At 43.7% G+C, this 27,938-nt stretch overlaps 1 protein-coding gene across 4 annotated transcripts in view; it reads right to left on the bottom strand.

Moving 5' to 3' along the window:
* Positions 1–8,483: 8,483 nt before the first annotated feature.
* The window catches only part of PLPP5 (phospholipid phosphatase 5), a 46,624-nt gene continuing 27,169 nt past the window's right edge, over positions 8,484–27,938 (bottom strand). For all 4 annotated transcript variants that reach the window (XM_088455221.1, XM_088455222.1, XM_088455223.1 and 1 more), the window contains 4 exons: positions 16,724–16,787; positions 13,462–13,586; positions 9,106–9,276; positions 8,484–8,978 (listed from right to left, as the gene is read on the bottom strand). In XM_088455221.1, coding sequence (XP_088311347.1) covers positions 8,809–8,978; positions 9,106–9,276; positions 13,462–13,586; positions 16,724–16,787 — 530 coding nt within the window. In that variant the 3' untranslated portion in view covers positions 8,484–8,808. The remainder of the gene's footprint in view (positions 8,979–9,105; positions 9,277–13,461; positions 13,587–16,723; positions 16,788–27,938) is intronic.

Here is a 27,938-nt window from a genome sequence, read left to right as displayed (position 1 = left end):
ATGGTGTGTACCCATCTTAAGCCAGCACATGACCTTTAATAGCTACATAAAAGCAAAAGTTACATACTTTTGAAAAAAAAGTGAGAGATAATAAATACATATGCCTCTTAGTAAGAGAAGTATCGGATTCTAGACCTGATAATTATAATTTATTTTGGCTGTTTATCACCAATAAACTGAAAGCAGCCTGTCCCTGCGCTGGTTAAAATTGAAGTGATCGCTAATACGGAAAGTAGCCAATAGGCTACAATGGCTAACGCCATCTGGCGACAGCATTAGCTACCATGGCAAGGTGCGTTGGTAATTTTACTAAATAAGCCACCCCCATAGCCTTCTATATGGGGGTGGTTTGTGCAATAGACAACAGGTGATTACAGCAGATATCTCTGATAGCTGCTGCGGTCCTCTGTATATACATTCAAGGGATACTTAATATTTGTGTGTACCTAATGAAAACGGTTGTTACCGGGGAATATTTCACAAATATTGATAAATTTACCCCTAAATTCCATTTGCAAAGTTATCATGAATTAAAATACTAAAGTATTTGTGAATTTATATATGCTTAAAATATACAGGAGCATAATCTTATTCCTGAGACATTCAGCGAGCACTGCAAAACGTAATATATATTGTACGTATGCTTCTTGTTTTAATACATGAATATTGCACATACTGTTAATGCAACAGAGAGAAATAAAATAAATGAAAGTAAATGATTACAAACATTATATAGTCAGACACACAAGTGTTTCCTCCCAAAAGTCACATTTTGTTCTGAAACATTTGAGGACTCTTTGTACAAAAAGTGATACTTGTTTTTGTAAATGTAAACAGCTCAGTCCTATGCAAATATTGAAATATAATGGACATTTGTCCACAAATGTGGCTCAAAAATAAAATCATAAATGTAATGCTAATAACACATGGGCACTCTGGGCTATATTTCACTGCTCCTTTACTGCTATATGCAGGACAGTTGTGAGCACTATATGTAGGCGTACAAAGCACTGGCCTGTACTCACCTTTATAAGCTTTTCAGAATATGGCAGATGATATCTCAAACTTATTAACAATTCAGTCTTGCCTTGAAATCACATTAGTACAAGTGATCTTATTCCAACACACAGCCCACCAGAAAAACAAACCATGTACTGATAAGTGGGTTCCCACAATACAACAGATGTGCCCATTTTTAAATTATTAATGTCCTCAGTAGTTTCTCCTCAAAGCACTCAAGCTTCAAAATCTCCCGATGCTATGTGGAGGAATTTAATTCAAAGTGAGGTACCATGGCTGCACACATATAGGCCATTTACGGTAGTGCCAGCATCATAGGTTTTTCCTCACGAGTCTATGGGCTGCGAGAGAAAACATGCACTGCTGTCAGACACAATGTGCCAATCCAGATTGGCACATTGCATCCTTTGTGCAGAACTAAATCCCCATTACCCCCCTTCCTCTAAGGAGGCACATCGGACTGCTGTACTGGGCGACTTGCACTACTTAGGGAACCATTCAAACCTCTTTTAGGCATCTGATTTAAGCAGGTCAGCAAGGGCATTGTGCTAAAATGGATGTTCAGAACCATTACAGATATATATCTAGATATGAATATCCATTTACTTCAAGATATGTTTCCATTGACTCTTAGAGGTAAATTTACTAAGAATCAAGTTTGGGTGAGATTGCAATCTCACGTGAGTTTAGGCATGTTTTCCATCTTGCAAATTTACTAAAGACAAACTGGAGTGAGTTTGGAACAGTTTTCTCTCTTTTCACTGTTAAAATTCATGTGAGATAGCAAACTCGAAAAAACTCACCATCGGCCAAACTAGGAAGTACTTTTCATGAAAAAGATGCAACTCGGGAATTTACTAAGATCAAGTTTACAATCTCGGGTGAGATTGTAGCAAACTCACTGATAAATTGTAGTTTCAAATATACCACCTCCTGAGCTGCGACTTTGCCAGAAACATCAGTGTGATTTGTGCATGTTTCTGCCTGCATACCTAATGTAAAGGTTTGTTTTTTTTTTTTTTTTTTAAATGATGCAAGGCCCCCCCCCCCCCCCAAAAAAAAAAAAGCCATAACCAGCCCTGGACTTGTCAGCCTGTCCTGGTTCCAAAAAATCACGGACAACAAAACAAATATGGTTCCATATTTCCGTAATTTAGGAACCAGCACCAGACTGCAGGGCCAGTCCTGGTTTTAAATATAGGGGGGGAAAAATCGCGTAATGGTCCCCCTGTATTTAAAACCAAAACCAGACCCAAATTGACAGGGGTGTAATTCCACAGCCAGGAAACCCTATTACCGGGTCTCCAGGGCCAAAGCATTCTCACCCCAAGCCGGTCAGCCCAAGCCAGGGATCTCAGGGGAGGTGGGGACCCCCCCTCTCCTGAAACCCCAGGCTTGGTCTGAAGCCCGGGGCTCTTCCCCGCACTCCTGGGCTGTGGGGTATGGGGGTAATAAAGTGTAAAATAAAAGTAAACTAATGTGTATTACAGTGGAACTACAGGTGCCAGCATGCTGCCCTTTGGCACTTGTGGAACTACAAGTGCCAGTAGGCCGCCGGGACACCCGTACCTCCACTGTAAAATAGTTAAAGACAGTACACACACACCGTATACAGTAAAAGTTTAATACACACATACCTCACTCACACATACTTACCTGCTGCCAGATGTTCACGTCCCCTTGTCCCCGAAGATCCCGTTTGGAGTACCTGAAAAAAATATCCTATACTCACCTCCATCCTTGCGCTGGTCTCTGTAGAATCCAGGGGGGTCTTTGCAAAAAAATAAAAATAAATGAGTATGCGCTCCATATACTTACGCTAGTGGTGTATGTGTGTGACCACATACACTGCTAACCGGCTCCCGACTGATCAGTGAGAACTGTCAGGAGCCATCAGCCTATCAGCAGCCGCTCTACAGTTAACAAGTGAAAAAATAGATACGATGTAAGTCAGGGCGCTAAAATTCTAGTCACCTTGGAGTGATTGTATGCATCAGATATATACTTATACTTATCTTTTCAATATAGACAAGGATTCTGTATACTGTTTGGCACGTCCTCAATGTGGGTTGGATTCATCAAGGGTTTATGCAAACAAATAAATAAATGAAGATAATGTAAAAACTGAAGAGAAACATAGAATCGAATAGTCTTTTTCTCAGCATAATTTATGCATCTATGCAAGATAAATTCAAGCGTACCCCCACTCAGTAAAGGGAGGTGATTTTGCAATAAAGGTATCTTTTGTTAGGACGAGAATTAAAGCTCCTACAGATTAGCAGTATCTCTGACTTGTGAAGTATAGTTGATATCTAGTGTATTTCGCAGAGGTGGTGTACCTCACTTACACTAATATGCAGGTAACGAAGCTTGTAAAAAGGTATCTTTATAGGTCATTCATAATAATGCGTACCGATACTCACAAGTTATCGTGGTGGTAGAAAGCATGTAGTGCTATCTTTAAAAATTATTATTTCCAGAATATACTTCAATATTAATAAAAGAGCGATGTTTTATTCACACAAAGATAAAAACAGTAGAACAATTAAACAAAAGTTAAATTAGACTGAAAGGTTAGGCAACACTTAGGGAGAGGCAGACCAAGTAATGGAGGACCTACTACCTGATGGGAGACTTTTTTTAGACACACTACTGGAGTAAAGGTATGACCATTTTATCTTTTTTTATATATAAATCCCAGGACTTTTTATACATTTCTCGTTACTTGGTCTCGTACATATATATATATATATATATATATATATATATATACACAAACATATATACACAATACTGTGCAAAAGTTTTAGGCAGGTGTGGAATAAATGCTGCAAGGTAAGGATGCTTTCAAAAATAGAACACTTGCACACAGTTTTTGAAGGAACTCCGCAGGGAGGTTGTACCAAACACCTTGGAGAACTAACCACAGATGTGGATGTAGGCTTGCTCAAATCCTTCTGTCTCTTCAAGTAATCCCAGACATAGTCGATGATGTTGAAATCAGGACTCTGTGGGGGCTATATCATCACTTCCAGGACTCCTTGTTATTCTTTACGCTGAAGATAGTTCTAAATGACATTGGCTGTGCATTTGTGGGGTCATTATCCTGCTGCAGAAAACATTTGGAGCCAATCAGATGCCTCCCTGCTGGTATTGCATGATGGATAAGTACCTGCCTGTATTTCTCAGTATTGAGGACACCACTAATCCTGGCCAAATCCTCAAATCCATTTGCTGAAATGCAGCCCCAAACTTGCAAGGAACCTCCACCATTGCCTGTTGCCTGCAGACATTCATTATTGTACCGCTTTCCAGCCCTCCGGCGAACAAATTGCCTTCCGTTACAGCGAAATATTTCAGAGTTTGTTTCATCAGTTCAAAGCACCTGCTGCATTTTCTGCACCCCAGTTCCTATGTTTACGTGCATAGTTGAGTCGCTTGCCCTTGTTGTCACATCGATGATATGGCTTTTGGTTGCAATTCTTCCATGAAGACCACTTCTGGCCAGACATCTTAGAATAGTAGCTGGGTGTACCTGGGTCCCACTGGTTTCTGCCAGTTCTGAGCTAATTGCACTGCTGGACATCTTCCGATTTCATCTGATGCACTAAGTTTCCTTGGCCGACCACTGCGTCTACGGTCCTCAATGTTGCCTGTTTCTTTGTGCTACTCAAAAGAGCTTGAACAGCACATCTTGAAACCTCAGTCTGCTTTGAAATCTTTGCCTGGGAGAGACCTTGCTGATGCAGTATAACTACCTTGTGTCTTGTTGCTTTGCTCAGTCTTGCCATGGTGTATGACCTGTGACATGAAACTGTCTTCCACAACCTCACCTTTGTTGAAGAGTTTGGCTGTTCCTCACCCAGTTTTAAGCCTCCTACACAGCTGTTTCCATTTCAGTTAATGACTGTTTCAACCTACATATAAAAATGATGATCATTATCACCTGTTTGGTATGATTGGTTAATCCTACATCTACCTGGCTTTGTGCGAGTGTATCTAGAAGAATTGATGCTGTTTTGAAGGCAAAGGGTGGTCACACCAAATATTGATTTGATTTAGATTTCTCCTCTGTTCATTCACTGTGAATTTTGTTAATTGATAAAATACACTATCAACACTTCTATGTTTGAAAACTCTTACTTTTAGGCAGGTAATGGAAAAAATGCTGCAAAGTATGATTATATATATATATATATATATATACATACATACATAAAGACATGTATATATGTAACAAACCCTCAATGCGCTAACTGTAATAACAATTGTCATACACAATTAGAGTGCAATGTTGCTCTACTGAACCAGTAGCCCTATTTAAGCACCTTCAGTGGGTCAGGAGCCTTATCCCTGAGGAAGTTTGGTTCAAACGAAACACGTTGGAGGTTCCTGCCAGCTGTCTCTCAAGACTACACTCACCAAGGAAGCATCATAATTACCGGAAGTTCCCAGATACTGGTGCCACTCTGTTTGGACTGTCCAGATCCCGGGCTGGGTGAATTGTACTTGATTGATATGCACTTCGTCAAGCTATTTTTATGTTCGAGTTTTAACTTTTATTCTTAATATAAAATTGTGATATACTACCCTATGAGTTCTCTTTGGTTTTCTTTTTAGGTCTGGGCTTTATTCTGAAGTTGGTGAATCCAATGAAGGACTTGTCCTGATCCATTACATCTTCAAGCAGAGTCATATTGATATGAGCATCATCACAATCTTAACCTTCTTGTCCTGTTGTTATATATATATATATATATATATATCCATCCCTATAGAAACAACCTTACAGTTTGACATGTCTCATTAAGGCTTAGTAGACATGATCTGAAAATTCACAAAACCTACTGCATTTCTGACACTCAAAAAACCAATGAAATTCCGATCATTAAGGCTGACACCTTAATGGACGTGTTCCTTGCGCAATACAGATATGGTATGTCATCACACTCTATGGTGATTCTGCAGATTCAGCACTCTCACTCATAAAACGGTGGAGCTGCTAATTGACAGAATTGTGTGCTCATTGGAATACACACATGCAGTCTATGCAACTGAGGTCTGAACAGAAAATAGAGCTGCATATATGGGATAAGAGTGGTGTGGAAAGGGGGAGGAGATACAGCAAAGTAGATGGGGAAACAGAAAGGCATGGAGAGGGGGCCAGAACGAAGTTCGATGTTCCACGTAATTATTTATTTTTTTTTGCCAAGCCCGGGGAAGCTACATGGAACGAAGAGGATGTGATCCACGCATAGGAGGAGGGGAGTATGGATTTTTTTAATTACAGGTACCCTATTGATTCCTACTGGACAAGGGGACATGATGGCTTCAGGGACACATAGGTGAATATGTGAGATAGTGTGTGTGCATGCGTGTGTACATGTATGTTTTTACTTTCAATGGTGTGTGTGTCTTGTGTTTATTTTAATATTGATTTTGCTGTGGAACTACAGGTACCAGCGGGCCCGTAATGCCCCGCATGCTGGTACTTGTGGTTATCAAATGCACCCCACTACATAATCAACCCAGCATCCACTGATCAGGGGTCCCAGGGATACCCCCGGGCTATCAGCCTAGGCTTGGGGTGCCCTGGAGAGGGGCACCCATTTATTGGGTGGGGTCCCGAGGGATCCCGGGCCTGGGCTGACTAGCGGTCAGGGGTAATAATTTGGTCAGGGGTTTCCCTGGCTGCGTTATTACCCCCCCTCCCCCCCTAGAAAGGGTCCGGTGCTGGTTCTGGTAAATAAATGGGAACCATACCTCATTTATGCTCTGTATTTTGGCAACCAGGACTGGTTCTGAATAGCCTGGTGCTGGTTGTGCTTAATACAGGGGACCCCTACGTCGTTTGTACCCTGTATTTAGCACAACTAGTACTGGGTCTCCAAAGTCATGTGTTGGTTGTTCTTTTTTTTTTGAGGTGGGGGGACATGCAGTTTTCTTTTTTAATTACACAGGTTTTATTTTTTTAAACACAGAAGCACAGATGGCTCTCGCTGATCCATCCATGCTTCTGTGCTTATTTCTACACAGATGCAGGTCTCACGGATCTCCCAGGATCCGAGCCTGCATCTGTGTGTGCACAATAGAATTTGTGTTAATTTGAAAAATGGCGCAGAGGCACCAATTTTGAATTGGGCACCGCTGCCGAATTCGGCAGAATGGCTGGCAGGGACTGAATCCTCTCGGATCCAGGCCTGCCACCAACACAGCACCACCTGTCAGTAGGTATCCTAACCCTTCTCCTATTCCCTACCTCTAACCCTAACCCTCCTCAGTGCCTAAACCTAACCTCCACCCTAGTGCCTAACACCTAACCCTCCTCCTAACCCCGACGCCGGTATTCTAAGTGCCGGCATCCCCTTTGCCGGCATATTGACCGGATCCCATATTATATATACACAAACACACTTTCCGTATTATCCCTTTAATTCAGGACACATATGAATTATCAGAATGTGTGTAATTCACGTTTCCCGAATTAAAGCAAATAAAACAATATGGCAAGCCTACTTAAAATGTATTTTGGCAAATCAGATATTTTTGCTAGGTGTGACATCTATTAGAAGAGATTACGTCATACCTGATAACACTGTGTGATCCTGTCCAGATAAAGGCAGCCATACACTGTGCAATTATCTGTTGATCAGACCTATAATTGCTTGTGTATGGCCAAAATTGGATCCGGTCAATATCCCGGCAAAGGGGATGCTGGCGCCGGAATCCCGACACCTGTCAGAATCCTGGTGCCGGCATCCGGAAAGCAAGTAGCGGGGTCAGGGTTAGGCACTAGGGCAGGGGAGGGTTAGGTTTAGGGTGTGGGAAGGGGGAGGTTACGTTTAGGCACTAGGGGAGGAAGGTGTGTTAGGGTCAGGATACCTACCGACAGGCTTCGGAATCCTAACCTTGTCGGGATGCCGAGTGCCGGCATCCCATACCCAAACCCAGCCACGACTGAGCACTATTAGTCTGCCAGGCATGAGAAATCTTTCAGCATGCCTGACAAATGCAATCATTTTTGTTCAGACTGCTCACCATCAGACAAACAGACCAATTATCTGACAGTGTATGGCAAAGATATTGTATATGTTCAGATTGTCAGACAATTGGTCTGTTTGTCTGATGTGTATGGCCCCCTGAACCTGCAGTCAGGAGGTTAATTAACAGTATAGAAAAAAAAACCAGCACTGTATGGTCTTGTCCTGATAATCAGTAGTCAGGACATCACTGAAGATTACATATAAACTGTGTCACCCTTTCCTGAAATCAGATGATCGTAAGCTATTATGAGGCAGATTCAGTTGCGCATGAGAAGCTTCATGTGGTGTACGCTGTGCCCACGACAGCAATTACAGTACCTCATTATTGGGCACACATCCGTGGACTGCTAGCCACAACCAGCATTGAGTAAACTTATCCTGCAGTCAGGTTAAATATAATTCCAACACGGTCTAATGGCATCTTATAAAATACGCATGGTTTAATAGCATTTGAATGCTACGTTTCCCCAATGCAGATAGCACCTGACTAGGCATACAAACCTAAACACTACTATCTGGTAATGTAATAGAGACTATGCCTGTCCCATTTCACAGGGTATGTCCATCAATTGTGTCACACAACTTGTGACACAATATATTACCACAACTAATAAAAACATTATTTGCTCCTGAGAAAGCAGATATTACCTCTGTGCTATAAGAGGCGGCTGCCATGCTTTGTGGCAGAAGAAGATTAAAAGTCCATAAATAAGGAATGTAAAGTCATCTCTGTCCCTTTATGTAGTTAGACATCCAGACTGTACCCTGCAGTACTCAGTTTCCTCTCCTGAGCCCCAGAAACTCTTCCCTTGTTCCTGTAGGGTTGGTGACAGTCTCTGTCTGTCAGGGGGGGATAATACTGTCTGTAGCAAAGGTAGGCAAAAACAAGTCCAATAATGGCACCAACTACCACATCTGCAAGAGAAAGAAATCCATGTGTAGTTACCATAAAACATGCGAGTCATGCTTTGGAATAATAACACTACCCCCCACCACTTCAAAGACCAACAAAGACAATATACCAGTAAATATGCATGCTCACCCTGCCAGTGATGCTTGTAGTCGCAGGTGCGGGACAGTGCAATGGCTATAGCACAGAGCAGGGGGAAAAGGAAGGTACACAATCTCCAGGAATGTCCACGACCAACGGGGGAGAAGCTTCCAAGTTTCCCGGCTATATACAGAGCGGTGAAGCCCAGCCCAGCAAAGGCAACTGGTTGAGAGAGTGGGAAAGAAAAAAGGTTAAGAAAGGGTGAGGAAGCATGCATATCAGCTTCAGAGGGATATGGTAAATAATTCATATAACTTAGAGCGAGCAACACTTAGTAGAGGGAGATGCTGTTGCAGATCTGTCTATACCAACATTAGGCAATACAGTATGTGACCCCCTCACTTGTGTGGAATTACATTTGCTACATATTGCCTATATACATATAACTGGTCCAGCCGGTGGGTCTTTAAGTCTATTGTTACTTATGCTTATTCTTGATTGTGTGGAGCAGAGGTTCCCAAATGCGGCCCTCAAGGCTCCCCAACAGGTTCAGGTTTTAGAGATATCCTTGGTCGAACACAGGTGGTTAAATCAAATTGACTGAGGTACTAATTAAGTCACTTGTGCTCAACCATGGATATCTCTAAAACATGAACTGTTGGGGAGCCTTGAGGACCGTGTTTGGGAACCTCTGGTTTGGAGTATTGCAGACCCTCCAACATGACCCATTCCATTAGGTACAAAATGCTCTGCTCCTGGACTTCCTTCTTTATTGATAATTGCAGCCACCTCTGTTGAAACACCTGTCTCAGCAATTAACTAGCTCAACACATGCAATCATAAATTACAAAGGGAGTCCAGGAGCAGAGCATTTTGTACCTAATGGAATGTGTCATGTTGGAGGGTAGGGTATTGCTTTGTCCAACTTACAGCAGTTAGACCCAAAGGGGTAGAGAGAGATAAATAGAAGATATCTCTACCTATAGGCAGTCTCTTCTAAACAAGCAGGACCAATTATACGACTCTATACCCTCTACACCAGAGGTTCCCAAACGGTCCTCAAGGCTCCCCAACATTTCAGGTTTTAGCGATATCCATGGTTGAACACAGGTTGTTAAATCAAATTGACTGAGGTACTTATTAAGTCACCTGTGCTCAACCATGGATATCTCTAAAACCTGAACTGTTGGGGAGCCTTGAGGAGCGAGTTTGGGAACCTCTGCTCTATACCAATGGTTCTCAAACTCTGGGCCTGATTCAGAGCTGAACGCTCTGACCAGAGCGCTCGCTCTGAATCAGGGCCCTCCTCCATGAAAATGGAGCGTCCTCCTGGACGCTCGCATAGTTGTGAGTGACCACCCATAGCTTATGCGAGCGTCCATGATGATCGTCGCGATGGTCTTGACCATCGCGACCATCGGGTTTGCGACGGAGACCCTGCGGTAGGGTCTCGCTGCCGCAAGCCCTGGAGTGATTTTGGCTCTATCAGAGCCAAAATCACTCCCACTGACATCACTAGTGATGTCAGTGGGGCCGGCTTCAGACGGTAGACGTTCCCATGGGAACGCCTCCGTCTGGCAGCCACGCCCCGGCACGCCCACCAAAGGGGGCGTGCTGTCAATCAACATCGACAGCACGCCCCCTTTGGTGCGAGACCCGGAGCGACGGAGAGCCCGTCGTTATCCGGGTCTCGCGCATGCGCACAACGGAGCTCCATCCGTCGTGCGCTTGCGCAGTGGGGCAACATTGACCCGCTTGCGAGCGTCCTGCGGTCGCGAGCGGGTCTGAATGACCCCCTCTGTCCTCAGGACCCCACACAGTTCATGTTTTCCAGGTCACCTAGCAGGTGCACAGGTGTATTCATTAAGGTACCCAACCATCTGCGATGGATTGTCGCGATATAGCGATGCCATCGGAAATGCAGACCGGCCACCATCGATGTTCAGCGATCTGTCGCAGGATCGCTAAAATTTTACATGTTAAATGTCCCCAATTTGACGATCACAATAATTTTTTGATCGCGATCGTCATATTGGGAAAATCCTACATGTTGGATTTCTGCGATCCTGCGATGTCAGGTTGCAGCTTTGCGGCAATCCGTCGCTGATGTATGGGGCCTTTTACTCACTGAGACATTTTTTAAAGGTCTACAGGTGAAGCTAATTATTTCACTTGTTATACTGTGAGGAGACCTGGAAAACATATATGGGGGTATTCAATATGGGTGCGATAACATCGTTTTTTGCATTAATATCGCGCTTTTTAACGTTTTTGCGTTAATATCACTTGTTTTAGTTTTACACCGTATTCAATTTCAAAGACTTATCGCAGTTTTGAAAAGTCTTTGATAAAAAACGGTGATAACTTTTCACCATTGAATAGGTGTCGAAAAAAAGTGCAGAATTGGGGTTTAGGGGTGCAGGCTTAAAAAAAATAGACTGCACCCCTGAGATTAACATTTAAAAAAGAACTATGTCAAAAAAAGTAAAAAAAAAATATTGGGACACCCCAAAAAATGTATTTAAAAATTGGGGTGCAAAAAAAAAACTGGGAAAAAATTGTTAAACAATAGGCAAATAGGTTCAGGGCTATTCTGCAAGTATGCGGCAGGTGTTTTCTAGAATAGATTTATAGCGGCAGGTGCACAAATGCAGAATTTTTAAAGACTTACTTTAGGGACATCAAAATATGCTAGTACCCATTTTCATGTACCCCAAATTTGATGGGACCACTTAAAAAAACGAAAAAAATAACCTAAGTGCTCTTCTGCATCACTTCTTCAATGTCGGGAAAAAAACACCTGCTGCGGCTATTTAAAGCCCCGACTTTCACTTAAACGCTAAAACGGGGGTACCCATAGTGTTCCCCCATGTTTTTACAACTTTAGGGGGGTCTTACAATTATTTTAAGGAAAAATTCGTAACTTTACGCAAATCCAACTTCGGAGTTTCCCGTTTTCGTTAATTTGATATTGAATACAGGGATAAGCGGGAGCGCGCACCATACCTTTACGCAGAAAAATTCTCCGATATGAAACATTAACTTCGCCAGGGAACTTAACCTTTCATATTGAATACCACTCTAAATCTTTTGCACCTAGTAAAGGGCAGGTACAAATGCACATTGATAATGTAGCAAACCAGGTGTACATATAAGGGACAGGTGCACCACAATATAAACACAATCTGCATTCAGGCCAATATACACATTGTTTTAGTGCACAGTTTGGGAGCAACATACACCCGTTTTCCGTCCAACTGTGCATCGGGCCCTTCGTGTTTATTAAGAATTATATAGAAAGATAGGTTGGAATACTTTCAAGAGAGACATCCATAAATCTAAACAACACACCAATCTATATAATTAAATAATATATATATATTTAAAACATCAAATGTCCTGACTGACTCATCAACGCCCAGACCAAACCCCTGGACCTAGAAATATGAAAATCGGGGAGTATATTTCTTCCATGACGTAGGTGCCCAATAAGGGATTTTTTGAAATTCGACTCCTAAGGGGGTGAAAAGGGCTAAAATGTTTCCTCCCCCTGTGCAATGTGCTGCCTGATTGTCTCATCGTGGCTGTAGCACAGTTCATATTCAAACAACAAGAGGTATATTTACTAAAGTGAGAGCTAGAATCTGATTGGTTGCTATGAGCAACATCTCCACTTCTAAAAACTATTATCTTCTAGAAGGTGCTAGTTAAATGTTAAGTAGAATCTGATTGGTTGCTATGGGCAACATCTCCACTTCTAAAAACTCTCACTTTAGTAACTATACCCCCAACTGTCATCCCAAGTGCTGCCAAACATCACTGGTAGTTGGTGTGACTCCCCTATTTGAATAGAGAGTGAGGGGAATGTGTTACTACAGAGGTGAGAGAGGAAAATGTGTTACTACACAGGTGAGGGAGGGGGGGAATGTCAAATGTGTTACTATGGGGTGAAGGAAGGGAATGTGTTACAACACAGGCGAGGGAGGGGAATGTGTTACTACAGGGGTGAGCGGGAGTAATGTGTTACTCCAGAGATGAGGGAGGGGAATAAGTTACGAAAGGTGTGAGTGTAATGTTTTACTACAGTTGTGAGGGAGAGATTGTATTCTACACAGGTGAGGGAGGGGAATGTTGAATGTGTTACAACATGACAAAGGAGGAAAATGTGTTACTACAGAGGTGAGGGAGTGCAATGTGTTAGTAAACAGGTAAAGGAAGTGTAATGTCTTATTATATAGGTGAAGGACTAATGTGTTATTGGAGTGCAAAGATGGAAATAGAGTTACATAAGGGTTTCTAAGGGTGAAACTGGGTAAATCAGCTACTATATTAAATATACACGCACACACACGAGCATATTTAATTTTTTTTCCATCTCACTGGTGACTAATTTGAGATGCTGCTTACATGAGGCGTGACCACTGGGAAAGCTTTTTCTCCCTTCAATCACCACCTCTGGGTCACCTGTACAATCAAGTCGGGGCGACTCTCGGCCATCTGGAAAACAGCGGAACAAGAAGTCTGGACGCGGCCTAAGAAAAAGAAAAAAGCAAGTGGCATGAAGGCTGAAACACAAAACCAAAGATGCAGGAGAATAGAATATACAAAAGGGACCATCATCCTGGAATCTAGCATCCACAAATATTTTGAAAGAATACAATGTGGAGAAGACGAGAGGTGCTAAATAGCAACCAGTGCTACATGTTATGGTCCTCAAATCTTAATCAGACAACAGGAGTAATGTTACATTTGGTTAAGAGTTTAGCAGTCCAAATTAAGCAAGTCTAGCCATTTAGGTCAGGGAAACTGTAACAAATATGTGCCAGCTTAGTATAAGGAGGTCAAGTAAACGGTCAACTGGTGTTCAACTTAAAAAGGTGTCTCCACCCAACCATTATAATATATATTATTAAGCATATGGAGGCAGCTATTGTGGACGGGGTTTACCTGCTCCACTGATATCTCTTTCACCAAGGTTGGCCTGCGATGGATTATAAACACTGTGAACCCACAGAAAAGAACTTACTGCAGCATGTGCCGGCATTCTATTTGTGGTGCCAAGAACAGCCAGAAGGCACAACAATGCTGGGACATGCTACGAGAAAGTTCTTCTCCGTTTAATAAGCTGGCCCTCCCACATGGTAAATACAAATTCTCTCAGCCATGACAGGCTCACCACGATAAGGAGGGACTGGATGCACCTGGAAACCCAATTCCCCTTTCAGCCAATGCTGATAAAAAAAAAAACACATATCGGTGGACAACGATAAGCGGTGATCCATAGGGGAATCTGGGAAATTCAACATGTTAAAAATCCGACTCGCCGATTCAGACCATTTTCGGGTTGGAATCGGGGAATCGAGATTGTCTAAACATGTTGGACACCTCTGATCCCCTGACCCCAGCAGAATGGGAAATTGCCTTGATAGCCGCTTGATGTATGGTCCCCATTACATGTGATGGGTCTGTGCATTGCTGGATGGATCTGGGTAGCATTTTTCTAATAGTCTACATGTTACATAGTAAATTGATTGGCTGTGTTAAAATGAGGAGCATGTCTGTTGGGTTTTGGGATAGATTAAGCAGTGAGGCCCAGCCTGCGTCGGATGTGGCCTGCACCAAAGTACACATATAAGAGGTAATCACAGAGGTTCTTCATTGAGAGAACTCAGAAACTATGTTTGCACGTTAGCAACCAGGTATGAAACAATGTTAAAATACTACTCTATCCTATTTTTTTTCTTCTGTGGTGACCAAGATAAAGAGGAACTAGAAGCACGTGGCGACAGGAACAGGTAAAACAAGTACATTATTATTTTCTTTTAAACCCAGCTGCACTCACACTTGGGGTAAAGTAAAAAAAGTCATGGGTGGAGGTATATACTAATCATGATGGGGAGTGTGGTGGTATAATCAAAGTTTACATAACACTGACTCACAAGTGACCTTAAAATGCTATAAATAAGCTTAACAATATCTACAATCTATTTTGAATGTAGCTATTAGACCGATTTTCCCCTAAAAACGTTCTCCAGTTGCTACTCTGCACGGTCAGCCCCTACATTGCTTTTCTGTATTTTACTGAATTCAATATAAAATATTTCGGCTTACATAGGATATCAACAAAACTGCACCAACATACAGTACATCTCTTTGCTTATCTGAAAATATCTTGACCCCTCTGCACAAGATCTGCACATCCCTTCACCCTTTCACGGTCATAGGACTTTTTTGGGCTGCACCCCCTCTGTGGAATGCCCTCCCACAAGTAGTCAAATTAACAGGGCAGCTGGGGCTGTTGCCCAGGGCACCCCTCAAACTGGGGGATGTCCACACATAGTTACATCACCAGTGTGGGGACACCGTGGCATATGTGAACAGGGGCTATAGGACTTTGTGAACTGAGAGCACTACAGTGTGTTTAGCACATTTGTAGTGTTGGGAGTATATACAAATTATACTTTTAATTAACTCACCAGCTTATCATTTTGACGATTTTTCGGTAGAGGCTCCACAAGTTAGTAACCCTGGTGCCTCCTACAAACCTTAATCTGGCCCTATTCACAAAACTTTGATCTAGCTCCAAAAAAAAAAATCAGGCAATCCCAAAAAGCTCACCTCTTCAGGCAGATTATCAAATTCCAGAAGCACTCATGTAGCTTCCATAAGCCATTCTATCCAATTACATCCCCTCTATACAGTTGAAACTTACATATGTTCTGTTTGTACACTCACACATCTCGCTGACCCCAGGCCACGATTGCGGTGTAACTGGATCATAGAGCCCACCGTGAACCTCTACAATCTGGCTGGACTAAAATGCAAAAAGTAGCAAATTCCTATTTCCCTATAGATTGTAAGCGTGCAAGCAGGGCCCTCTTACCTCTTGTTTATTTGTTATTACCCAGTCTCATTTTATTACGGCTTGGCTCCCAACTGTAAATGAATATGCTGGCACAATACCAATAAGCAGAGATTTCTGAAAACATTTGTATTTTAAAACAAATGTACATATATTTTTGTAAACAGACTAAAACTATAGAATTGGATTAGATTCTAGGGGCTCGATCCAATAAGCCGCAATGATCTCGCGGGTGCAAGTCAATGCGGCAATAGCCACACCTTATAGCAGCGCGAACTCGCACAAAAGTGCTCGCAGCCCCATAGGGCTCCGAGCCAGCCACGTGGGGTACAAGATGAGGTTGCCGGTGTTTTAACGCCCCTAGTAATGCTAGCACTTTTTTATAGCCACATATGGATCTTTCTGCTTGTACTAGGATAGAACTCTGCCACAATCTGTTCAATTCCAGGGTGTACACACAGTTACATCTCTAACATGGGGGCCCATATATCAACGAGTTTCATCATACGCAACGAGTTTGAAAACTAGTTGCGTATGATAATGGTGTTCCAGCCAATCAGCTCCGAACTGTCATCTGTTTGACAAATGAAACTTAGGAGCTGATTGGCTGTAGCACCATTTATCATACGCATCAAGTTTTAAAACTCGTTGCGTATAATTAAACTCGTTGATAAATAGACCCCATGGTCTCCTACATTAGTGTGCAGAGGAATATTACCAGGGCAAGTTGGGTGTATAGATAATGCCTCGTATACAGAGTATAAGGGAAAGGTCTGACTTGTAGCCGTCTGGTTTCAGGTCACTTACCTTCCAACTATGAGTTTTATTGTATTGGTAAAGATGCCATTGAGGGCAAGAGATAGACTGGCAGCTGCAGAAACAAAGAACAGAGGAAACATTAAGTAACTGTATATTCAAGGCTCTACAAATGCTATGGTAAGGATTTCAGCTCTGCACATAACATTGAGTCACATGGACATTAGGCAGCAGTAAATGTTCTGCGGTTAGTAATACAGGGGATATGCTGTGTCTTTCTCTGTTTATTCCCTGGGCAATGTTACTTTTGTGTGTGTATATAATCCCTGTATTCATTGTGCTTGGAAAATACCATTTTAAACAGTATGGGGTATCAATGTCAGATTGCTCTCTGATGGATTTATTGCTACCTTGTTTTAAGAGAGAACCTCTGACCATTCAACATTGTAAACGGTCTTAGGTGGATCTTATCCATGACAATAACCTGGTGTTAGAGTGGGATGGAGAACAGCTGGGTAGGAGGGGGAGTGGGGATGTACCAGTATACTTTCACATTATGTACCTGATGCAGAGATGGTCACTGTTGAGTCCACTCTAGCGCCGGTTGGCGGGCTCATGGGTCCGTTAATATGCATATGCTAGTTTCAGCCTTCCCTTTGTGTTCTAGCAAGTGCCAGGAAGCGAGACGCCCATTTTCTGCACCCCTGTACGCAGTAGCACCGCACTGGTCTAGACCAGAGGAGGGCAATAAGCGGCCCTCCAGCTGCTTTTGAACTAAACATCCCAGCATACCCTGATAGCAAAACTGTGGCAGGGTATGCTGGGATGTGTAGTCCCACAGCAGCAGGTGGGCCACTTATTGTCCACCCCACACTCCCATTACACACCTGTGACTCAGATATTTTTAGATTCACTTTAGGCCACCTCGTAGTCACCGCCCAGAAACGCCAATCACTTTGCATCTCAGGTTCTGTTTTCAGCCCACTCAGTCGTAACAGGACCATTGTGTCTACACTGCGGGACGTATGCATCGCAGGGGCTTTCTAATTTTTTGTGCATGAGCAGTAGCAAATAATCACTCAACTCCGCCAACAATTGCAGTGCGTTCAGTTAGCGTCCATCTCTGAATCAGGCCCACTGAGTCTAAATGCAAACAATGGGCCTGATTCAGTACAGATCGCAATTGCTTTCACAGCTGCGATTTTTAACGGAACACAAAGCTCAGCCGGCATTAAAATGCCCACTACTGCTTTCTCACATATGTCCAATGTGTCGCCCTTCTGCGTAAATATCGGTAGCATCATCGTACAGATACGCAGCATTTACACCAAGTCTGTCCAACCAGAGAAACTGCAAGTCTCTTAGCACGCATTAGGCTCTCTGCATATTATCGCACCCATGATTCCGCCAAATTTATGGACGCCCAAGCAATGGCGTTCAAACAGACAGACACGCCTGCGTTTTTCCGATTACTATCGCTACCACCCCCAAACGCTCTCAGCCTGTGACTCACTCTGCAATGGATCCCTCTGTGTGTACGTAATCGCAGTGCGGCTTATATGCATGCGCAAGGGCTAACAATCGTTTGATCTGCGTACGTAGCTGCATTTGCGATCGCTGCTGAATAATATCCTTTCTTTAGTGAAGATACAGTATGTAGTATCGCATTAATACGTCTTGATGTCTTGAAAGTTTATGCAGTTTATCACATGCTGTACCAGACATTGTCTTGATTGTCTGGTATAGCCAGGGTCAGACTGGCCCACAGGGGTACAGGGGAAACCCCCGGTGGGCCCCACTGCCTGAGGGCCCAACCCCTCCTCAAAGGATCAGGGGCCTGATTCAGACATGGTCGCAAGAGCTGAGCGCTCGCAACCAGGTCGATGGTGGCCCAAAGCGCATGCGCACGACCCAGAGAGCTTTTGGCTCTATCAGTGATGTCAGTGGAGCGATTCCGGCTCTGTTAGAGCCAAAAGCTCTCTGGGGCTTGCGATGAGCGAGACCCTACCACAAGGGTCTCATCGTAAGCTCGATGGTCGCGATGGTCGCAATAGCTGTGGGTGGTCACTCACAGCTGTGCGAGCCGCCAAGAGGCCGCTCCAAAAAAAAAAAAAAAGCCTGGCCCTGATTCAGAGCAAGCGCTCTGTCAGAGCGAGCGGCTCTGAATCAGGCCCCAGGTTCCAGACTGTGCACTTGTATTATATTGCACAGGACTTTGGTGTATTTTCTACAAGTATTGCTGTTATTAGTCTGGTACATTATTATGCATTCACTATTCACTAGCAATATTTAACATATCTATATATTTTAAGGGGCCCAGACGCAATTTGCAGGCTGGTCACACCCCTAAGTATGGGCCCCAATCACTGCATTCCCCTGGTGGGCCCTTCACGCCCCAGTCCGACACTGGGTACAGCATGTGATAAACTGCAAAAACTCTGTGCTCAAGTGGTAAGGTTGCTGGCCTGCATATTACCAGAGTCTAACCCAGAAGTGCCACTAGGTAAGAAATAAATTGTTTTCTAGGGGTTAGTGTCAGTGAGTGTTCTATTTTTCATGCTACATCATATTATATTATAGTATTCTTAGGTTTTAATAATCTTTGCTGTAGTAATAGCAAAATAATTACATTTTGTTGTGTGCAACATAATCAGTAGTACTGCAGGTTATGATGGTATGATGTAAACTCTGGTTTGTCTGAGACACAGGCATTGAGTTTGGAAACTATTTTACTGATATCTCTCTCTCACTAAGGTCTCAGGGCCTGATTCAGACCCGCTTGCGAGCGCCGAGTGCTCACAAGCGGGTCGATGTTGCAGAAGTGTCAATGCACACGACGGAGGCGGCTCCGTCGTGCGCATGCGCGAGACCCGAATAACGACGGCCAAGCTGTCGTTATGGGTCTCGCACCAAAGGGGGCGTGCTGTCGATGGTGATTGACAGCACGCCCCCTTTGGTGGGCGTGCTGGGGACATGGCTGCCCAGACGGAGGCGTTCCCATGGGAACGCTTACCGTCTGGGGCCGGCCCCACTGACATCACTAGTGATGTCAGTGGGAGTGCTTTTGGCTCTGATAGAGCTAAAAGCACTCCAGGGCTTGTGGCAGATGAGACCCTACCACAAGGGTCTTGTCGCAAGCCCGATGGTCGCGATGGTCTTGACCATCGCGGCCATAATTATATTGTTATAGCTGTGGGTGGTCACCCACGGCTATGCGAGCGGCCAGGAGGCCGCTCCAAAAAGTAAGAGGGACGGCCCTGATTCAGAGCGAGCGCTCTGTCAGAGCGTCCGGCTCTGAATCAGGGCCTGAGTTCATCATTCAAGTACCATCTCATGATACCATTTTCCTGTGTCAGTGCTGCGTCTAAAGGCACAGTATGTGTACTTAGTACATCAACCAAGTACCCGCTCATTATACCATCTCCTGTGCCAGCATTACGTCCTAACCCACTTAGTGTGTGCACATCACTTCAGTACTATCCTCCAACATCTTTCTCATGTGCTTGACCTCTAGTAGTGTTCTTCCATTTTTTTGCCACTTGTGTCGGATACCTGACCAAAGGGCCGTGACCCACCTACTGGGTGCAGCTTAAGCCCAAATCCCGCTTGGAGGGGTCACTGAACACCTCCCAGTAGGTTAGACTCGGTGCCTTTGGTCAGGTCTCGCCATCATCCGGTACTGGTGGGTGAGGAAGACATTAATCCAGGCCCCTCGCCTCCTGTTCCCTCCACAACCTGGGTCCACGTCTTCTAATCTCATGGCGGAGAATTACCTTAGACAGAGTGTGATGTCACACCTGTAGACACACGTGATGTCAGTGGGAGAGCTTTCGGCTCAGTTTGAGCCGAAGGCTCTCTGGGGCTTGCGGCCACGAGACCCTACCACAAGTTTCTCGTTGCAAGTCCGATGGTCGCGATGGTCAAGACCATCGCGACCATCATCCTGGCCGCTCGCATTAGCTGTGGGTGGTAAGCCACAGCAATGCGAGTGGCCAGGAGGCCGCTCCATACAAAAAAAAAAAAGCCCTGATTCAGAGCAAGCGCTCTGTCAGAACGTCCGGCTCTGAATCAGGGCCTCTGTCCTCAGGACCCCAAAACATTCATGTTTTCCAAGTGCACAGGTGTATTCATTACTCACAGATGCATTTTGAAAGATCCACAGGTGGAGCTAATTATTTCAGTTGAGATTCTGTGAGGAGACCAGGAAAACATGAACTGTTTGGGGTCCAGAGGACAGAGTTTGAGAACCAAAGATTTAGGGTACCAGCATTCAGGTTCCCCTGCTGTAGTGCTCATATCAGCCTTTTCAGGATGACCCCACATTTTTGGCCCACTTGATTCTGACAATACGGTCCATGGCTAACAGCATTATTTTATTTATTCATTCAGTCTGGGGAGATAGGTGCCAGTTTTTTATTGTATTTTTCTTCTCTTTGATTTATGTTATGACAAACTTGAGCAAACTAGTGTGGGTGGTCTTCATTGCATAGATATACTAGGCATAACTCCTGACAAGTGTATCTCTCCTTCCATCTATATAAACTAAGCAAAATGCATGAACACCCTTAAGGGTCAATCCAATCAGCCACGTAGGGTACGAGTTGACGTTGCCACAGCAATAAAACGATGGCAACGGCACCTCATCTCGCACTCCTCGCAGCCCGAACTGCGCCCAAATTCGCACATTTTGCTTGCAGCCCTATGGGACTGCGAGCACTTTTGTGCAAGTTCGGGCTACCATAAAGTGCGTTTACTGACGCGATGGCTCGCACCCGTGAGTTCATCGCAGTTAATTGGATTGACCCCTTATTGTACTTAGGGCCTTATTCAGAGTTGTATGCTTATGCCGCCAATACTGAGCCGGTGTACACAGCTGCTGTGCGCAAATATTGCATATGTCAAGGAGGTATTGAGACACCCACCTACGGCTTTGCAAATCGAAGCATTGGCGTACAAAGACACAGCATCAGACACAGATCCTTCGATAATCGGTCTTCTGAGTAACCCTATGGCTGCACACAATGACCAGGTGTACTCAAGATGCCAGAGCCATTTTTCTTGTGTATAGTACCGTAGACACAGGTTGTGATACGCCCCCGAAAACAATCACGACGCATCTGCATTCTTTGCCGACACCCTTTATTACCTCCTCCAAAATGCTCCTGGCTGTCAATAACACTGCGAACGACTATGGTAATTTGCCTTGACACATGCGCAGTTTAATGATAATCGCTCAACTGTGAAAATATCAGAACTAGAGCCCCTTAGTCTGCACTAGCCAGCCCCTTACATTCCCTGTTCTGCCTTTAGAAGTGTAGAGGCTTGTACACATGTTCCTTTCTTGCTCAATCTGCGCTAAGCCCCACAACGTACAAGTGTAAGGGGTGCAACACCTGGGACAAAATGCCAGCCAGCTTCAGTACTTTAGGCCTAATTCATGTTTGTACACAATTGTCGATGTTCACGCGAGTGAGCAATCTGCAGACTGCACATGTGCAGCAATCGCACTGTAAAGATGCTTTTGTGATCGCATTCTCACTGGGATATTTATCATAGAGTGATTGACAGGAAGGGACCATTTGGGGGAGGTAACGGGGAGTGGCAGCGAAAACGTAAGTCTGTCATGGCTGGTTGTGTGCGTGTATCTGTTGCCAGCTGCGATTGTATTAGGAGTGAAACACGGCACGTGTGTCGCTCTTGCCATGGCCAGTCTGCGTAGCCATAGGGCTACCCTAACAGTCGATGTTCCTCATTCTTGAATGTAGTCTGCGTATATGTGTACACAGGGTGGCTCCGCTGGGCATCTTTCTTGTTTTCTGGGTGTCAGCTTCACTTGCTCAGATTTGCAGTTCCGAAGCCTTAAAAACCGCAAATGCAATTGCAAACAAACATGAATTAAGCCCTTTGAGTTCAACATGCAAGTGCACAGTGCAGAATGCTACACAGGATACAAAAACTCCTTTTCATTCCCAACTAAGCTTCAAGTACTGTAATGCATCATGCTTTCTTTCTTTACTACAGTAATCTCACCATATATTGTAAAACACTAAAGGTGTGCTATACACCTGCCATACAAAATGAGACTTTTGCCAGGATAAGCTGCTTTTCTTATGGGGCTGGGAGTAGTAATCAGTGCTGTGAACAAGACGACCTGGGTAAAAGGTAGAGATTGTAACACAATGCTATACCGATAAATAGCTACTTCTGATGGTTCCATTTACTACAGGAATGATAGAACCTGGTCAGTAGGGTATAGTCATTGTACTGTAGGAAACAAACTACAGGTTGAGTCTCCTATATCCAAAATGCTTGGGACCAGGGGTATTTGGATATGAGCATATTCCATATTTTGGAATATTTGCATATAGTAATGAAATATATTGGGAATGGGACCCAAATCTAAACCCAGAATACATTTATGTTTTATATACACCTTATACACAGCCTGAAAGTAATTTTATACAATATTTTTAAAAATGTTGTGGCTCAAACAAAGTTTGTGTACAAACATGAAATTCATTTACGTTTCATATACACCTTATACACAAAGCCTGAAGGTAATTTTGTACTTTATTTTTAATAATTTTGTGTCATAAACAAAGTTTGTGTACATTGAACCATCAAAGAGCAAAGGTTTCAGTATGTCAGTCATGCTAAAATAATTCCATATTTCGGAATATATGGATATGGGAGACTCGACCTGTATATGCTTTCCAATAAAACACAATATGTAGCAGGTTATAAACCATCACCTGAGATACAATCACAAAACACTATCTCATTGGAAACTGACTCATGAATGAAACATCTATTTAAAACTAGATTACAAGCTTGCAGTCAGGTCCTCCTACCTTTTACTGTTTCTTAATACACAGTCCTGAGTAATAACTTTATTTGTAAGCATGTTGCAGCTATATAAACAAATGTTAACATGTAAATGGTTTTATTTTGTAATGGAAAAATAAAAACTAAATAATGACATAAAAATGGCCACCAGTAGACTAGTCGGAGAGTTGCCACTTGCGATACATCAGACACCCCAAACATTGCGCCCTGGGGCTAGATGTATGAAGTAGAAGCTTTTACAAGCCTTGGGAGAATAATACATTTTAAAATTTAACAGACAATGCTTGTTTAAAAGCAGCAATATATATCAGTAATTTTTAGAGAACTGTGGGCCTAATTCAGCAGTGCACGATGTTCAGGAACGCAGCTTCCCGATGTTTGGGAATCTATGCAGGCGTCAGACCCGTTCTGCGCAGGTGCAGAACGGGTCTGTGAGCCAGCACGTAGACTGTCAGTGATCAACACGCTGCTGCCGTTTGGGGGCGGTGATGGCCGCCGTTAGGGGTGGAGTTAAGCGGTCAGGATCTCCGTCGGATGCTGGAGATTTCCTGGCCTCTTCCTTGCAGCTGTGACGGCCGGCTGCATTACCCAATGGGTCACCTTAGCCGGACGATGGTCCGCAGAGTATCCGCTGCTGCGTTGGACAATGCAGCTCAGATACGTAATGCAGCAGGAGGCATGATGTCTCCTGCTGCATTACCAGATCAGCACAGACGGAATAGCTAAACTGCTTGGCAGCAGCTTAGCTGTTCCGTCTGAAGCTGAGTAAGTGCCAGTGTACCATTGCGTGGTAGTCTGAAATACTGACAAAGGGGGTCATTCAGACCCACTCGCAAGCGGCAGTACGCTCGCAAGAGGGTCGATGTTCCCCACTGCGCATGCGCACGATGGAGGGAGCTCCGTCGTGCGCATGCGCGAGACCCGGACTGCGACAGCCAAGCTGTCGCTCCGGGTCTCGCACCAAAGGGGGCGCGCTGTCGATGTTGATTGACAGCACGCCCCCTTTGGTGGGCATGCCGGGGGCGTGCCTGCCAGACGGAGCCGGCCCCACTGACATCACTAGTGATGTCAGTGGGAGTGATTTTGGCTCTGATAGAGCCAAAATCACTCCAGGGCTTGTGGCAGGGAGACCCTACCGCAGGGTCTCCGTCGCAAGTTCGATGGTCGCGATGGTCAAGACCATCGCGACCATCTTTTTGGATGCTCGTATATGCTGTGGGTGGAGACCCACAGCTATACGAGCGTACAGGAGGACGCTCCATTTTAATGGAGGAGGGCCCTGATTCAGAGCGAGCGCTCTGGTCAGAGCGTCCAGCTCTGAATCAGGCCCAAAGCACAGTAAGGTTAGCATTACTGCCTCACAGCACTGAGGTCGTGGATTCAATTCCCACTACGGCCCTACCTGTGTGGAGTATGTATATTCTCCCTGTGCTTGCGTGGGTTACCTCTGGGTGCTCAGATTTCCTCCCACACTCCAAAATTATACTGGGAGGTTAATTGGCTCCCAACAAAATTAATAGAAAAATACTGCGCTGGTAAACAAGGTTATATGAGGTCAATTTAATAAATAAAAATAAATCATGTGGTGGACATAGCATTCGAATTACAAAGCAAATAAATGTAAAACAATATAAGAAAAATAAAAAAACATGTAGTTCTCAATTGGAAATGAATAAAGATAAATAAATAGGAGTAAATAGCTGATGGTTAGATGATAAATGGAGCTGTGCTGTACTCCGGATCATGAAATAACAGTCAGTGCATTTGTAAGCAGTTCAAGTGCATCAAGTGTTAGCACAACATATTGATGGATAGCTTTGTATGGCAACAATATAACCACTGTACTGTAACAATAGTGTCCGTTTTAAAGTATCCAAAGGACTAGGCAGCGTGAGGCTTGTAGATTGAAACAGAAGCTAGCGTATTGAAGTAGTCTAGGTGTCACTCCGTCGGGCGCCACTGTATATTGGAAGAATAGTAGTGCTACTAACCAGCATCAAGGTCTCAAACAGCTGCGGATACTCCGGTGCCGTAGCTCTCTGTCCGGCTACAATGTGAAAGATGCCTGCTGGAGAACGGAGCTTGGGGAGAAGCTGGAGATGGTTCCAATTGTGTAGATAAGTGCAGCCGCGGCTTGAAGGAACTCCCAGCACCAGGATGGAGGAGGGTGGGCACTGAATATGCGTGCAGGAGCTTGGTTACAGCACAGGACAAAGTGGTCAGACAATGGACAGCAACGCGTTTCGTCCCATTCCTGGGATTTTTTCAAGCTGAATGCCCATGTTAGCGTCCTTCATCTAAAGTAAGGAGCATAATAGATCCAATCAATCTTTAATTGGTAGCCATAAATGGCAAATCAGTATATCCTTCACACAGGTTGTCCATTGAGAAGCACAAAGTTAAGCGCTGAAAGTATATGTATCTCAGAAAATAAATAATGAATAATATATAAACATATAAAAAAGAAAAAAATAATAATAAATAAATGATAGTAGTCTATGAAAAAATTACATAAAAAGTAATCAGATAGATTGTAATCACAACATCCCATATAAATGTAGTAAACAGCATGTATTTAAAAGTAAAATAGAATAAAACCCTTTCATAGAATAAAAATCATTTAAAACTAATGTTATGTGTTTAACAATTATAATTCAGAACAAGTAGGGAATATCTTCATTCATAAAACATTACATATTATAGAATGAGATACTTTTAATAGTAATTTCCCAATAGAATTAGCTAGTTCAAGAAAAATGAACAAAAGAACAGAAAAATCATCCATGAAACATTATGATGTACTAAATGTGTATAAATAAGTGGACATTGGTTGGTATAGCAAACAGATTGATCTAAATAGAAATTAATAACCAGGAGGTCTATCTGGAAGCCAGGTGGAAGTAGCATCACATTGCTATCGTTGCAACCGCCCTAGGTGCCTTACCTGTGGCTATATTCAAAACAGAGTGAAGGCTATCACATCAGTAATAAATAAAACAGAGCATACCATAAAATGTTTTATTAATTGTCAAACAGAATATACAATTTACATGCTGAGTTGCACTTGCCCGAAGCAATATATCGGGCATACATATAAGGCCCCTTAAAGAGAGTTTTCGGGAACATCGTACCAATATACTTAAGGGACTGATCACACACTGGGGGTCATTCAGACCCGGTCGTTAGCGCCGATGTGCTCGGACCGGGTCGATGGCCCCCCACAGAGCATGCGGCATGCGGCGCCGTCGTGCGCATGCGTGAGACCCGCTACGACCGACAGCGCCTGTCGTAGCGGGTCTCGATCCAAAGGGGGCGAGCTGTCGATGTTGATGCGAGCATGCGGCATGCGGCACCGTCGTGCGCATGCGTGAGACCCGCTACGACCGACAGCGCCTGTCGTAGCGGGTCTCGATCCAAAGGGGGCGAGCTGTCGATGTTGATTGACAGCTCGCCCCGTTTGGAAGGCGGGCTGGGGGGTGGCAGCCCAAACGGGGGCGTTCCCATGGGAACGCCTACCGTTTGGGGGCGGCCCCACTGACATCACTAGTGATGTCAGTGGAGAGCTTCCGGCTCAGACAGAGCCGAAAGCTCTCCGGGGCTTACGACAAGGGAGACCATCACATCGCGACCATCACCTTAGGCGGTCGTAAGGCTGTGGGTGTTAACCCACAGCCTTACCACTGCAAAGGAGGACGTCTTGAAAATTCAAGAGGTCCTCCCCTCATTCAGACCGACCGCACGCTCTGTGCGACCGGCTCTGAATGAGGTCCACAGTGTATCTCAACAATTTTTCGAACATTAGAATTGTGATCCATTAGAGGTTTCTATCCTAGGAATTGACACCATTAAACCTACTTTGAGAGGAGGTGATTGTTTTAGAAAACTTTGTAAAGCAGAATCAGAATGGATCTTCAGACTTCAGACACTGGCTACTGATTATCTATATCATTTTTATTATCATTACTATTAATATTTTTACTTGTGGGCATCCGCAATTACAGGTGCAATATGTCCACATTTATATTACGTATATGATTATGTGTACATTTAATGTTTATGTATACACTTGTCATATTATCCAATTTAATAATATTAGTTTGTTTTCCCTCTATTGCTCTTCCCCCTGTCTCCGTTAGCGCGTGTGTGTGTTCAATTATGTTTATACACATATATATGCACGCTTTATCAAATTCTTTTTCTTTTATGTCCAATTTATTACATTATATTTTTATCTAAAAACAAACAATATTATTAGTAATAACCTAATATAAAATAAAATTACCCCACATTTGCAGTTACTCTGGATCATCATATGGGCATCCTTATGATGGTCTTATTTTATATCAATCATCTACATTTTGCAGTATTCCATCTGGATTTTTAGTATATAAATATTTTTTGGATCAATTATCAATTTTTC

This window comes from Taudactylus pleione, unplaced genomic scaffold (genome assembly GCF_031769625.1).
Source record: "Taudactylus pleione unplaced genomic scaffold, aTauple2 ptg000644l, whole genome shotgun sequence".
NCBI lineage: Eukaryota > Metazoa > Chordata > Amphibia > Anura > Myobatrachidae > Taudactylus > Taudactylus pleione.
This window is presented reverse-complemented; position numbering and strand designations above follow the sequence as displayed.